The sequence below is a fragment of the Felis catus genome, chromosome D3 (assembly GCF_018350175.1).
Source record: "Felis catus isolate Fca126 chromosome D3, F.catus_Fca126_mat1.0, whole genome shotgun sequence".
NCBI lineage: Eukaryota > Metazoa > Chordata > Mammalia > Carnivora > Felidae > Felis > Felis catus.
In genome coordinates, this window is record NC_058379.1 from 53360759 (window position 1) to 53375448 (window position 14690).

General features: G+C 43.1%; 1 protein-coding gene across 3 annotated transcripts in view; it reads right to left on the reverse strand.

Moving 5' to 3' along the window:
* The window catches only part of B4GALT6 (beta-1,4-galactosyltransferase 6), a 67868-nt gene that overhangs the window by 24995 nt on the left and 28183 nt on the right, over positions 1–14690 (reverse strand). For all 3 annotated transcript variants that reach the window (XM_011288058.3, XM_045042024.1, XM_045042023.1), the window contains one exon: positions 12698–12811. In XM_011288058.3, the coding sequence (XP_011286360.1) occupies positions 12698–12811 (114 nt within the window). Of the gene's footprint in view, positions 1–12697; positions 12812–14690 lie in introns of those variants that run through there.

Consider the following 14690-nt stretch of genomic DNA (forward strand, 5'->3'; position numbering starts at 1 on the left):
AGAGACCTCCCCCACAAGCCTCCGGAGTCCACAGAGATGAGAGGAAGAAGCTGCCTCACCGGATGTGTGTTTCTATGGCTTGGCACCAGGCCCGTCCGTCCATCACAGTTATTACAGCTCGGGTTCCCTGCGCGTAGATAAGCCTAGATGAAGCATGCCTCCGCTTATATAAAATTGGGATGGGCTAATGGGCATGCTTCCACGGACCCCCTTGGCCACTTCCAACCCAGAGGGTGCCCTCAGGGTCAGAATCTAAGGAGTTCTTCTTAAAGCACCCCCACCCAATTATAAGGCCATACTGTTAAAATTCACAGCAATGTTAGATATGGCAAAATAGGCATTAGACCACATTAATGCTATAGCTAGACATGAAAAAGATAATTTTCCTGAAGCCCAAATCTTGTTTGCCAGTAAAGGCAAATGGCCCCTCTCCCCCCTTCAGCCAGGAACCCAACAGAGGGCCCCCGGAGATATTAGGGCTTCCAGGCCCCTTCTCAGTCCCCATGGAGGAGTGGCACCTCAACTCAGCTCACTCTCTCATTAGATGACCAAAGGTCCCTCTGTGTGAGTGGTTCTGGAGATCATGGGCCCCTAATCCAGGACAGCTCAAATACAAGCCGGAAGCCTTTGCTCAGGCACTGTGGGCTCTTCAAGAGACCACCGGCCCACCTTGAAGGCAAATGTCATTACCGCTTGGAAAGTCCCAGCCCTGGCACCAGGATCTGGGCTCCCAAACTCTGACCTCTGAGAGTAGAAGCTGCCAAGGCCTCTGCCCTAGGGACCCAGCAACTCCCCAGAGCTTGTCTCTCTTCTGGTAGGGACAATTACCCACTAATTATCCACTAGGACACACAAAATAGACAATCCTCCTATTCAAGTCTTCTGACAGTCTTAAATATTTTTTATACAATAGGCAGAAATCACAGCTTATTTCGAGGGCTGCTAGAATTGCCAGACATCTTGCCAGGCTCAACAAAGGCTGTTCCCGAGTTAGTGGCCTACGAAGCTAATATATTGATCCTGCCCCCATCTGACCAGCAAAAGGCTCTCCCTGTATGCCCCTGTGGCTTGCCTGACCTCTGTCCATGGTGCTCAACTGCTCTCATGCAGGACATTTTGCAGTACATTACGTGATGCTTGGCAGGAGCCCCCAGTGCCTTTTATAATCCTCCGTATCTGCCCAGGAACCAACACCACATGAATGCTTATGATCTACACCCTGTCCCAAGGAGAACCACCCCTGTGGCCTTGGGCCTCAATGCCCAACCATCCAGGAGGGACTTCCAACTTACTTTAGCTTCCCTGATTAAGCAGTTAGTGTCCACTGTGGGTCCAATGCCCTGGGGCTGTCATAGATACATGGCTCTCCATATGTGCACTTCTTCCCTCAACCTCCAATGCATTTGCCTCCGCGCCAGCCCCCACGAGTCCTGTCTATTCCTACCAGTGTACTTCAGTCTCCCTGGAGCTACCCTTACACATCGCTGAACAGGACCCCCCAATCCGTATCTCTGCCCCCTCACGTGAAAAGCATACAGTATTCAACTCCATTATATTGGGCACAGGTCTGCTGTTATCCCTCACTGGGACTGGGCTAGCTGCCACCCCACTAGGCACACGACAACAAATTATTAAGATAAATAGCAACCTGTCAGCCACCCTGCCAAACACACTGGACTGTTACACCAAAGCCCAGCCCTGATGCAGCAGACAGTTTTGGATAACCGTTTAGTTTTAGATTATCTACTGGCCAGGGAAGAAGCTACATGTGCTGTAAAGGGCCCATCTGCTGCATGAATATTAATAATTCTGGAAACATTCAGACACATTTACAAAAGATAGCCCAACAGGTATATGTATTCCATCATCTTACCCAAGTTTTTAAACAAATACCTACCTTAACCTTATCCAAGGGCTTTGGTTTATTTTCTTGGCTGGACCTCAACAAATGGAGAGGGTCATTACAAACAGCATTTCCAATTGTTGTCTATAGATATTGCTGACTGGCATTTTTGCTTTGCTTAAGTGCTTCATGTGCTGGGTGATCAAAACCCTGCCAGTGGCTTATAATACCTCCACCGTTGAGATAGTGCCTATGATTTTCCCTAAAGATTAATGCCTAGGCATCACGGGGTCAGTTGTGATGAGAAAAACAACTATTGTTCTTCTGCAAAAACAACTTTGTTTTTCTGAGTTGCTGCCTAGGCATTTCACACTATGATAACCCTGCTCACACCCAGAGTCTGTCACTTAGATAAGGACTTGAGTCTAGGATTTCCGCCATAAATTTCTTTTTTGCTTTTGCCAGGGCATCTTTTAAAATAATCACTTAGAGTTAAGCCCACCAAAAAGTTAAGTGACCTCTGTCCCATCCTATAAGTGATAGGTGCCGGCTACCTTTCTCTATCTCCTGCTCATTCAACCTGGAACAGAAGACTGCCCTTCCCCCAGCTCACTGAGCCCCCCTGCTTCTGGGATCTGTAATTAAACCCTATGACTCTGTTTCCTGTGAGTGGGTGTACTGAAACTGTAACTCCAGTCAAAATGACTGCCTGAATTTCATTTCCCCAAAAGTGGGAGCTCAGATGCTGAGGGACTACCTGCCTACCCCACGTGAATGGCTTGTGTTAACCTCATCCAGCGGGTCATAATCTGCATTTTCCTTTTTTTTTTTTAAATGTTTACTTATTTATTTGAGAGAGAGAGAGAGAGAGAGAGAGAGAGAGAGAGAGAGAGAGAGAGAGAGAGAATTCCAAGCAAGCTCCATGCTGTCAGCACAGAGCCCAATGTGGGGCTCAATCCCACAAACCCTGAGATCATGATCTGAGCTGAGATCAAGAGTTGGATGCCTAAATGACTGAGCCACTCAGGCGCCCCTAATCTGCATATTCTTAATTCAATACACCAGCTCACTTCTCAACACAAGGTGTTAGGGGAAAGATGCCATGCACAGAAGTGAAGGGAAAGGGGAACATTACAGAGAATGGCCAGGAAGAGGCACGAAGCAGAAAACTACTGGTGACATGGTTTCCAAACGATCCTCAGTTAGAAAAACATCTCTCAGGGAGGACTTGGGGTCCTCCCACCACTGCACCCACTGAAGTGACTGTCACCTCCTTTACATACTGGATGTCCCCTTCAGGTTTCACTCAAAGAAGCATTCCAGTGCTTTAAAACCAGAAGAGGATAAAACTTTCTCTACGTGTAAAAAAGTAAGCAATCAGCCAGACTAGCCCCCCTTTATTTCACTTGTTGGGCTGCCAAGGGCAACTGAAGAAAAAGGACCCGCTGCACTCCACAGAGAACCCCCAATCTTCACTCAGCACCTGTGCTAACCTGAGCTTTTCCAGTGAGAACGTACGCTCTCTCCCCAATTAGAAATAAAAAAGTCAGGGCGCCTGGGTGGCTCAGTCGGTTAAGCGGTTTAGCGTCCAACTCTTGATTTCGACTGAGGTCATGATCTCGCAGTTCATGGGATCGAGCCCCATGTCGGGCTCTGCATTGGCAGCATGGGGCCTACTTGGGATTCTCTCTCTCTCCCTCTCCTCTGCCCCACCCCTACACATGCTTTCTCTCCCTGTCTCTCAAAACAAATAAATAAACATTTTTAAAAAAATAAAAAAGAAATTAAAAAGTCAAAAATATAGTCTCTGAAATCAATTTATCCAGCAGTGCCACCAATCAGCACACAAGTGTAAATAACATAATCTATCAAATCTTGATTTTCACTATTTGGAAGGTGGAACTGGATGGAGTTAAAAGGAAAGAGCAGAACTCGGTGCCTGAATAGAATCGGGGCTGCCAGTTCACGAGAGGGTCAGGTCAAGTGGAAGAACAAAAGTCAGTTGTAAGCTACCCATCAGTCCTGTCAACAAAGCCTGGTGCCAAACTACTTCTGTTATGTGTTGAGAAAAACTTAGTTGCATCATTGGTTATATATGGTATTTACTATAATTTTCTAATGCTGAATTAGCAAGACATGTGATAATGCCACCCAGTTTGGAAACCTAAATGGGTCTGGGGTCCGTTAGGTGTGTGCAGGCCCAAACCACATGCTCATGGTAGTGTGGACTACAACATATCACATGACATGACTTAGGATATTACTTTTTCTATTAAAACATAATTCTTAAAATAATAGTCAATGCATATGAATTACCTATATTTACATTTTCTTACATTTCAAGTAAAATGTAAGGCATGTTATCTCTAGCCAGAGAGTTGCTTTCTCTAAAAATCCACAGCTTCCTGTGACTGAGTTCAGGGCCTATATCTATTTTTTGGTATCTAAAGCCTAATTCTGGATACTCCGATTTTTATCACCACTTTGCCCTCAGGGTTTCAAATGTGCACAACCCAAAGATCTGATTGACAGTGTTGAGAAAGACATGAATTTCCCAAAGAAATATCCCATCGGGTGAATTCCTCTCCAAAGTCAAAAAATGGATTTTTATGTTAAGATACACATTCTCTCCCACTCCCCCTGGGCTGCTGCCTGAGCACACACAGCTCAAGGCTAAACGGCTACATCAGGCATCACACCCCCCCCAGTCACCCACTGCCTCCTTTGAGGCCAACACTAGAAACTGCCTATTCCCAATAGGGAACTACTTAGGCTTCTCGACTTCTGGAATTTTATGCCTACTTACACACATGGTTTCTTACTCAACTACTCCTGAAGTGACCAAATCTAAGTATTCTAAACATAGAGTGGTTTCTAGCCACACATCACCAATGCCAAGTGCAATGCCTGGACACTGGATAGATGGATGGATGGATGGATGGATGGATGGATGGATGGATGGATGAATGGGTAGGAATGGCAAAGCTGGCCATGTCTAATCTTGTCTCACCTCTCTTTCTGCTTCCTTCCTACTTTATTTCCACCCCTTGGCTCTACCAGGTACTAAAATATGCCTGTAAGCCATTTGTGCAACATGTGTCCCACAAGTAAATGACCCAAATAACAGCCTCCATACAGCCCAAGTTCTCATCTCCTAATCCTGGTCACAACACACAGCTCTTAACACCCAATTTCTTCCCTTGCTTATAGTTTTCTCTCACTTTACTCTGAATGACTACCTGAACCTCCAGTTAACAGTCTTTGCTTTTTGTCCTCACCTTTCCCTCATAAACCACCCAATGAACCTTTGGTCCCCCCTTGAAAGCCCCGCAGCCTTTATCACGTCTTCCAAACTGTTTTCTTAGTCCCCAGCTATGGATAAACTGACCATCTCCTTTAGTGTCATAATCCACAACTATTATTGTATTTCCTCAACTCTGAGATATGCACTGACTTATGTTTTCGCATCCTGACACAGGGACACACCCTACAATGTGTGCATTTAATGTACTGCTTCTTTCTTGTTCCCAAAAAGCTGTTATGAAATTTATAATGTATCTTGTCAAGAAAATATGGTATATCATATACTCCTCCCGTGATTTCAAATGTTTCCTGGAACCATTTCATTGCCAAGAAGCTTCCATATACTGTACTTCAGTGTCTTCCCTAGAATACCACCCTACCCCTCATCTTAAATGAAAAAGTGTTCTCCCTTTCAAACTGTGCCAAATGCTTGCTTTCCTAGGTCTACAATCTTGGAGCCGGGGATAAAAGAAAGTATTCTGCAGACTTACAGCTACACTCTACAAACACACACACACACACACACACACACACACACACACACACACTTACTTCCTTCTTTCATGAATTCACCTCCTTTGAAGTTTGTGATTTTTAATTGTACCACCTTCAAATATCCAGCCTTGTTTACTGACCAGGAGGTACTCTCCCCTCCCCTGTATATCTATCTTTCTTTCTTTCTTTCTTTCTTTCTTTCTTTCTTTCTTTCTTTCTTTCTTTCTTTTTTATTTAGTACATCATCCTTATAAACTCTGATCTGTATTCATAGCTTAAGCATCACCATTACCTAGGAGGACTGGCAGTGTCAGAATTCAAAGCCAGTCAGCTCTGGCTTAAATTTCTCTCTGCTATATCCTCATTTGCCCAGGCTATCTGGTCTTCTAATAAGCAGCTCAGTAATTTTGGTCATATGGCTAAGAATCACGAGGCATAGCTGTTTAGAATGAAGGTTACTGGACCCATTCTCAAAGCTCCTATGTCAGTAGACACCCCTGAATCATGTTTGTGGCCACACAGCTGGACATGAACACATTTCAGTTGCGGGAACTGCCCACCACTGAGTCCCGCCTTCCTGGCCCACCTCTCATATGTATATGGCCTCCCACTTTATCAGGAACACTGAATAGGCATGAACCCCCTTAACTTTCTCCACCTCATCTCCCAATGAACTATATACACTCTTGCCTCGGGGGAGAAGAGGTTCTTGCTTTCCAAGGCTAATTCCTTGACTTGAACCTACTTCTGTTTCCTGTAAACTTCTCCAGAATCTGGCTCCATGGATACTTCCCTTCTGCTCCCTTATATTTACCATCTCGAGAGTCTCTCTGGAATTCCCCAAAACTTGCTCAAGTCCGTATCTTCCTAAAGGGTTCTCCCCTTGCCCCCACCTCCTCCAGATACCTTCCTCCATTCTACTTCCCTTTCCCACCACACTTTTTTTTTAACCAACAAGTTTTTATATCCCTCTGAGTCACTTCTCCGGACAGTGTCTTTTGCACCCTACCCTACCCCTCTACTGAGACTGCATTTGGTGTCGCCTCTGTTTTCTCTATGCCACACTCAATGGCTTGTCACAGGTCCTCATTCCATCTGCTTTGAGGTATGTCACAAGACAGAACATTCTCTCCTCAAAACTGTGTCCTCATTAGCTTCTGGGACACTGCTCCCTGACTCCTTCATGTCCCTGACAGTTCTCTCTTCTGCTACTGACTACCCGTTGCCCCCACAAGTGCCAGTATTCTCCAGGGACCCACCCTTAGCATTCCCGTCTCACTTCCTCTGTTTCTAGCCCAGATCTCTCTGATGAAATTCAGGCCCCAAATTAACTCTCCTGAGCTTTAAACAAGGCCCAAGCCTAACTTCCGCATTAACTTCCTTATTCTCCAAATGTGATGTTTATCCTCCATTACTTGTTTCAGTTAGCAATCACCAAGCCAGAAACTTGCTCATTAACCCTGATCCCATGGTTGGCCACCACATCTAGCCGATGGTACCCCTAGAGCTTCTTTTTGGTGCCTTGTCCTCTCTCCAGTGCCACAGCCTCAGCATATGCTCTTGTCATTCCTCTTGGCCCAGGCAGAAAGCTCCTTGCTGGTCTTCCAGGTTCTAGTATTTTCCCATTTTCATCCATTTTTCCACTTCTCATCAGAATAATCTTTCTGAATACCATCTTAGTCACACTATTCATCTGCTTAAAGCAGCGGTCTTTGTTCATTTTGTTTTATCCTTTTTTGCCCCAGACCCTTTGAAAACTGCACACTCATCCTAGAGATAGGCACACAGGCCACAAATCAACCCTTTGCATATATGCTCAAGGGCCCTGCTCCTTCTGAGGCCTATCTCATGGATGCCCAGGGACTCCTGGAACCCACATGGCCCTCAAGGCCCCTCCCCTCCCTGTCCAGCCTCACTTCCCACCCTGGTCACAGCAGACCACCCTCCATTCTCACAGAACCCTTCAGGCTCTGACACTGTTACCTCAGCTACTAGTGAACTATCTTGCAAGAGCCAATTACAATGTCCCCTCTCACTGACATCTCCCTTTTCCTTTTTGAATGAACCATAGGTTCCCTTTCATCACATAATAACCCATTCATAGTGAGGACGCTGCTTTTCTGTGAGCGTGTTACCTGCTCTGGCTGTTAGACACAGGGCCATTCAGCTTTGTGTCTCCTCTGCCTGCCCCTGTGAACAACCCAAGGCCACTACATGTGCAGCCACGGTTTACTCGAAAATGGCTCCCATCTCTTTTTATAGTACACATGTGCGTGATGGTTTGTCATAGTACATATTCTTTGAGCTTCTCTGAAGTGTACTTATCTTGTCCCTTTCTCCTGATTTTCATTTGAGTTATTGAAATTCATCTCAAAAAGTCCTTATAGCTTTTGTTATATTCCTAAGTCTAGCAACTGTAGCAATTACCAAGGTTAAACCATAAAGGGAAATATTCCACAAACAGTAAGGACAAAATATATGAAAGTTACTGGAAATGTATTCTGTTCAAAGAATTAAGAGATAGGAAAACTCCAGGCAAGTCTACCTTCATTTTAATGCAAAGTACACAAATGGCATTTTCCCCACTCTGCTTCACTCACAAAAATCAAACCATCCATCCACGCTAAGCGCTTGTTATTTTTTAGGTCTGGAAAAAGTGAAATTTCTACTTTACTTTGTTAGCAAGGAGAGTCTCACATAAATTTAAGAAAGCTGAAAATGGATTAGCCCTCTGGAGGATCTATAAATACTAACAGTGACAAAGAAGTCACTCATATTGTATAAATAACACACATTAAAACAGATTTTACAGGGGCGCCTAGGTGGCTCAGTTGGTTAAGCGTCTGACTTTGGCTCAGGTCATGATCTCATGATCTTTGAGTTCAAGGCCCGCATCGGGCTCTGTGCTGACAGCTCAGAGCCTGGAGCCTGCTTCAGACCCTGTGTCTCCCTCTCTCTCTGCCCCTCCCCTACTCATGCTCTGTCTCTCTCTGTCTCAGAAATAAACAAACATTAAAAAAAATTATAAAATAGATTTTATGCTATAATTGACTGAATGTAAAATATTGCTGAAATCCATGAAATCCATTTTATCTAAATTCCAACTGGAAAAGCCACAAGTTTATCTCTATGGTAATCCAGTGCTGGCAGTCCCATTGCTCCACTAGAGAAAAATAAAAAAGAAGCTACAGCTAGATAATCAAACACACCAATGTTAAGCCTCAACTTCACTTTTGGTGAAAATTACAGGAAAATTAAGTATCATTCATACTTGGACAGTTTTCATCAAAGTAGATCTTCTCCCTACACGGACTTCGTTTAACTATTATTTAGGGAGATACTGCATTCAATTATTTTGTGCGATATTATAAAAAGATTTTACACTTAGGTATTTTGGTATGCCATTCTCTATTATCAATGGGAAATAATCCTGTGAACTTAAAAAAAAAAAAATAGGGATACATAGCTAAGTACAAAACCCCTTAACTCCACCCATTTCTCCCAGGTTTCTCATTCCCTTGATCATCACAATGTGTAGCTCCATCAAAGCAGTGAGGAAGAAAGAGAATATCAAACTAATGTCTATCAAGCTTAAAGCACTGCACTTCTTTTTATCCTTGCAACACTGTGAAGTTGATACGATACTCCCTAGTTTTCAGATAGGTAAAGTGAGGCTCTATTTTGCAGAGGTCACATGACTCAGTGAAGGGGCTCTCCTGGATGGCTCAAGTAAGACCCTCTTGGAAGAAGCCTCATTATATTGGCTGTTCCCACGGCCCCGTTCTAAGTAGTTATTTGTACATGACCAATCTTCTAACTACGACATGGGGGTGGTGCTGGACCCAAAGCCAGCAGCCCGTGAGGAGGCCTTCTGTGAAAAGGTGGCTCGCCCAACCAGTGTGATCCTCTCTTGTGAAGAAGACTCTGATGGAAGCAGTGATAAGGAGCAGTAGCAGCAGGACATTCAGTGACAGGGCAGTGAGTGCGCAGCAGGCCTGACAGAGTCTCTCCAGCACCACGACAGGGACATTTACAAGTTCTGGGCTGGAGGAGAGCAGTGCTAGTAGGAAGGCCTGGCAGGCAGATGCTTTTACACAGAGTTTAATTAGTACCCATAAAGCAGTAATTAAGAAAATGGCAACTAAACTGAGAACAGAAAGATTTCCTAAGACTGTAAACCCTTGAATATGCAAATTATGAAAATGAAATTATTGTAATCAATATTTCAACAGAACATTACTTAGTGGTTTCAGTACTGCACAGACAAAAACATTCATTTTTAGAAAACCAGGGCTACAATAACAAAGTAATGACAAATACACGGCCACAAAAATCATAGCTTCATTCTCTATTATAAGACAGCAAAGAGACAGGAAGATTCGAGTCAAGTGAGAATCTTTTTTAAAATACCCATGCCCCCTGTCAGATTAATAAAATCACTTAGAGGTTGGGACCAAGAATCACAAAAGTTCCTCAGGCCTGATATAGCCTACTCTAGGCTGGTGGCTAGAGTAGGACGTACCCTAGATTGGTGGCTCTCAAAGTGTGGCCCAAGGATCACCAGCACCCAGGAACCTGTTAGGAATGAAAATTCTCAGACCCCACTCAAGATGTATGGAGTCTGAAACTCCGAATGTGGAGCACAGCAACTTGAATTTTAAGACCATCCAGCTGATTCTGATGCACCCCCAAATTTGAGGCCCATGGCCTTAGATGACATTGAAAGGGGACTCTTGATTGTAAATATATAATTTCAATAATTTACCAACGATAAACTTTCAGTTTAGAAATATGATAGGCAAAGGCCAATTTCTTCAAGAAAGAATACTTATGTAAAGACATAAAAAACACATTTTGATACTGAGTGCTTTAGAACCCAAGGATAAATAAGCAATTCAAAAGGATATTTATTTAATTTTTTAATTACATAAAAACATATAAGCTTATCTGTACAGAGCATGCTTAAAATTGGGGGAGGGGAAACATACAAAGAAAAAAATGCCAAAATGATAGCCCTGCAGCTTCTGAGTGATTATAGTGGGCTTTTTAATGATCATGTACTGTTTTCATAATTTTGAAAAAATATGTATTTTTAAAAATACATATTTTTAAAATACACCATCTTTGTTGCTATCTCATACACAAAAGTTGAGTACAAAATGGTAAAACTATTAGAAGGAAATAAAAGAGTATTTGTACGGCCTTGGTGTAATATAGAAAGCTTTCTTGAGACAGAAAAAGCAAAAACTTTAACACGATTGATACACTTGAAAATATCGTAACTTTAAACTTCTATAAAACAGAAGATTCCATAAACAAAATGAAAAGACAAGCCAAGGACTGTGAAAAGCTGTTATACAATACATACAGCAGACAATAGGTCACTGTTGGAATATATGTAAAGAACTTCCATTAATCAGGACAAAAGCCCAATTAACCAATATGGAATCAATAAAGCACACAACTGAGTCACAGGAGAGAAAATTCAAAACCACTCACTATCCCATCAAAAGTTACTCAAACCCATTACTAATGAGAAAAGTGAAAATCCAAACAATGAGATGTCATTTTTTATCTAACAAATTAGAAAATATATTTTTATCACATTAGCAAATTTTTAAAACTCTATCAATATCAAAATAGTTACATTCATGCTTTGATGTTGAGGATATAAACTGGTACAGCTCCAGGGCACCTGGGTGGTTCAGCTGGTTAAGCATCAGACTCTTGGTTTCGACTCAGGTCATCATCTCACAGTAAGTGGGATTGAGCCCCGCAATGGGCTCTGTGCTGACAGCACAGGGCCTGCTTGGCATTCTCTCTCTCCCTCTCTCTCTGCTCTTCTCTGCTCACGTGCTCTCTGTCTCTCTCTCTCAAAAATAAATAAGCACTTGAAAAAAATGAAAATAAAAATAAAAATAAACTGGTACAGCTCCTTTGGTGCAAAACCAAGCCAGCCTATGTAGCAACTCCAGTTCTAGGGATGAACCCTCAAGCATATATGTACTACATGCAGAGAAATCTGTACCGTACTGCTCCCAATAACACTACTTTGCGATAGCAAAAAAGTGGAAACCATGTAAATTTCCATCAGCAGGGAAAAAGGTAAATGGAATGTAGTACCCTTATTCAAACATGTACAATACAGTAATTAAGGAAAATAAGTAGATCTATATGTATCAATGTGGATAGTTCTAAAAAAATTAAGGAAGGGCGCCTGGGTGGCTCAGTCCGACTTTAGCTCAGGTCATGATCTCACGGTTGGTGAGTTTGAGCCCTGAATCGGGCTCTGTGCTGACAGCTCAGAGCCTGAAGCCTACTTCCAATTCTGTCTCCCTCTCTCTCTGCCCCTCCCCCACTCATGCTGGCTCTCTCTCTCTCTCTCTCTCTCTCAAAAATAAATATTTATTTATTTTTTTTATTTTTTATTTAAAAAAAATTTTTTTTTCAACGTTTATTTATTTTTGGGACAGAGAGAGACAGAGCATGAACGGGGGAGGGGCAGAGAGAGAGGGAGACACAGAATCGGAAACAGGCTCCAGGCTCTGAGCCATCAGCCCAGAGCCCGACGCGGGGCTCGAACTCACGGACCGCGAGATCGTGACCTGGCTGAAGTCGGACGCTTAACCGACTGCGCCACCCAGGCGCCCCTCAAAAATAAATATTTAAAAAAAATTTTTTTAATTAAGCAAGCAAATTCTAGAAATAATTGTAATCTTAAGACAATTTATATAAATTCTTAACACCTTTGAGACATTATAACTGTCTACCTATTTCTGTAAAAAAAAATTTTTAAATAACCTGTAAGAACACATATCAAACTCACAATAGAGGTTGCTTCTGGGTAAGCGATAAGCTTTTTCTTCAACTTTTCAATCTCCCTCCCACCCCAAAAAAATGCTTTGTCCAAAAAAGAAATATCAAGTAACATGCTACATAACATGAACATTAGCACCCACAGTTAATGATCTGAGCATGGTGTGCTAAAACCATATGATTTGTATTATTTTATTATAACACAAGCAAACAGTTAAGTCAAAATTAGATGACACTTACGCATATAAGGCAGTTTTTCTGGGCAGGGGAGATATGGTGAATATGTGAAGTTTTCCGGAAGATATGTTGTTGTTTGAACAAGATAATCACTTGAATTATTGCCTTCAGGATAATCTTGGAGAGAGAGAAAAAAGTTACAACCAAAAAACTGCCTTTTGCTTTGCTCCTAGTACGAAATATGTCACTACCACTGTGAGAAGGCCTACAGTATGCAATCTACAGAAGTACTTAAAAGCAATTATCTACAAAGAACTAGAGAAAAGCAAACGCAGCTGCCGTGGCTACTCTCCCATCCACCCTTCACTGCTGCTAGAAAAGACCTCTCAGCATGATTTCCCAAGGGAACTGGGGAAAAGTCTAGAGAGCAGCCTGGCCAGATCTGTGCATACATACAGAGCAGGCTTATCTGTAACCATAGGAGAACACCTGCTCCCATCCCTCCCCCGGCTGAGCAAGATCAAAAGGGAATGTGAAAGTATACCAGGGAATCCTCTCCACCGTCAAATGGCCAAGGGTATCCTGGACAACCACAGCGTCACAGCACAGTGCTTCTAGTAACCACGGAGCAGAGGGGTGGGAGTAATGTTTTCTCACCACCCCACACTTAAGAAACTGAGATTTACCACTCAAGTTACTTCTGTAATACGGTCCATTTTAAATCTTTTTTTTTTTAATTTTTTTTTAACGTTTATTTATTTTTGAGACAGAGAGAGACAGAGCATGGACAGGGGAGGGGCAGAGAGAGAGGGAGACACAGAATTGGAAGCAGACTCCAGGCTCTGAGCCGTCAGCCCAGAGCCTGACGCGGGGCTCGAACTCACGGACCGCGAGATCGTGACCTGAGCTGAAGTCGGATGCTTAACCAACTGAGCCACCCAGGCGCCCCCCATTTTAAATCTTTAAATTACTCATTCCCAATAGCAGGTTGCAGTCCCTGGGGAGCTGTGAAGCTCTATCTCATGTTAGGTCCATTATTTTTAGATACTGCAAGTTATACAGCATACAGGGCACTAGTTAGGGTGCCACCGTCAAATGGGAAGTTCAAATCCTTGCTCCAAAATGCCCTAGCTTTGTGGCACAGGGCAAGACAATGTAGTTTCCCACCTGTGCCTACCTCATGTAGCCATTTTCAGGTTTCAGTTAGAGAAATGCTCAGAACAATCTGGAGCCCATATACATATTCACTGACTAGAGCTATGAGTGACTGGTTCAGAGATGTGCATGTGACTTAACCTGGGACAGTTAGAACCTTAGGAATTTTGAACTTGGAACCAAAGAGATCATGTTTCGGCCCTTTCTGTAACAAGGTTCTGAGATTCAGGCCTGAGAACCATGACCTCTATGTAAAATGAGGCCAGTCTAAGAGAATGAGACCAACACGCAGTAAGAGACAAGACTCGGAAACAGCTGATCAAACTACTGTCTGTCTCCTAGGTCATAAACCGTGTCCCCACAGGAAATGAAGCTCTAGCAGACACTTTAGGAAAATGCAAAGATATTCTCTCAATCTCCAGTAATCTGCTCTGTTGAAAGAGTTATTCCTATCTGAACTGGTCTGCATGAAAATAGAGAAGAAAGAGGAGAAGAGGCATGTGACTGCAAAAAGAGGCCTGTCAGTGACCAGCAAGCAAAAGGCAAAAGGTAAAAATCACATACCTCACTAAACTGGAAAAGCTAAACCCTCTCACTGTGGAAAAATGGTAGAATCCTGGCAACTGAATATGAATTATATTAGAATAATCAAATACCAAACACCTGCATACTTTTTGCCTAACATAGATATTCACTCATCATCAAAATGAATTTGACAAGGGATGCAGCCCGGGCTCCAGGATGGCACTTCCGAGCAAACAAAGAGACTCTCCCCACCCCCAGGCACACCTGCTGGACGGGACCCTGCAGAGGCTGCAAGAGGAGGTATAAGGGGATCTGGTACCAAGGAGAAGACAGAAGCTGGAGGAGAAGGTCCAATTCTAAAGGACTACATGGAAAT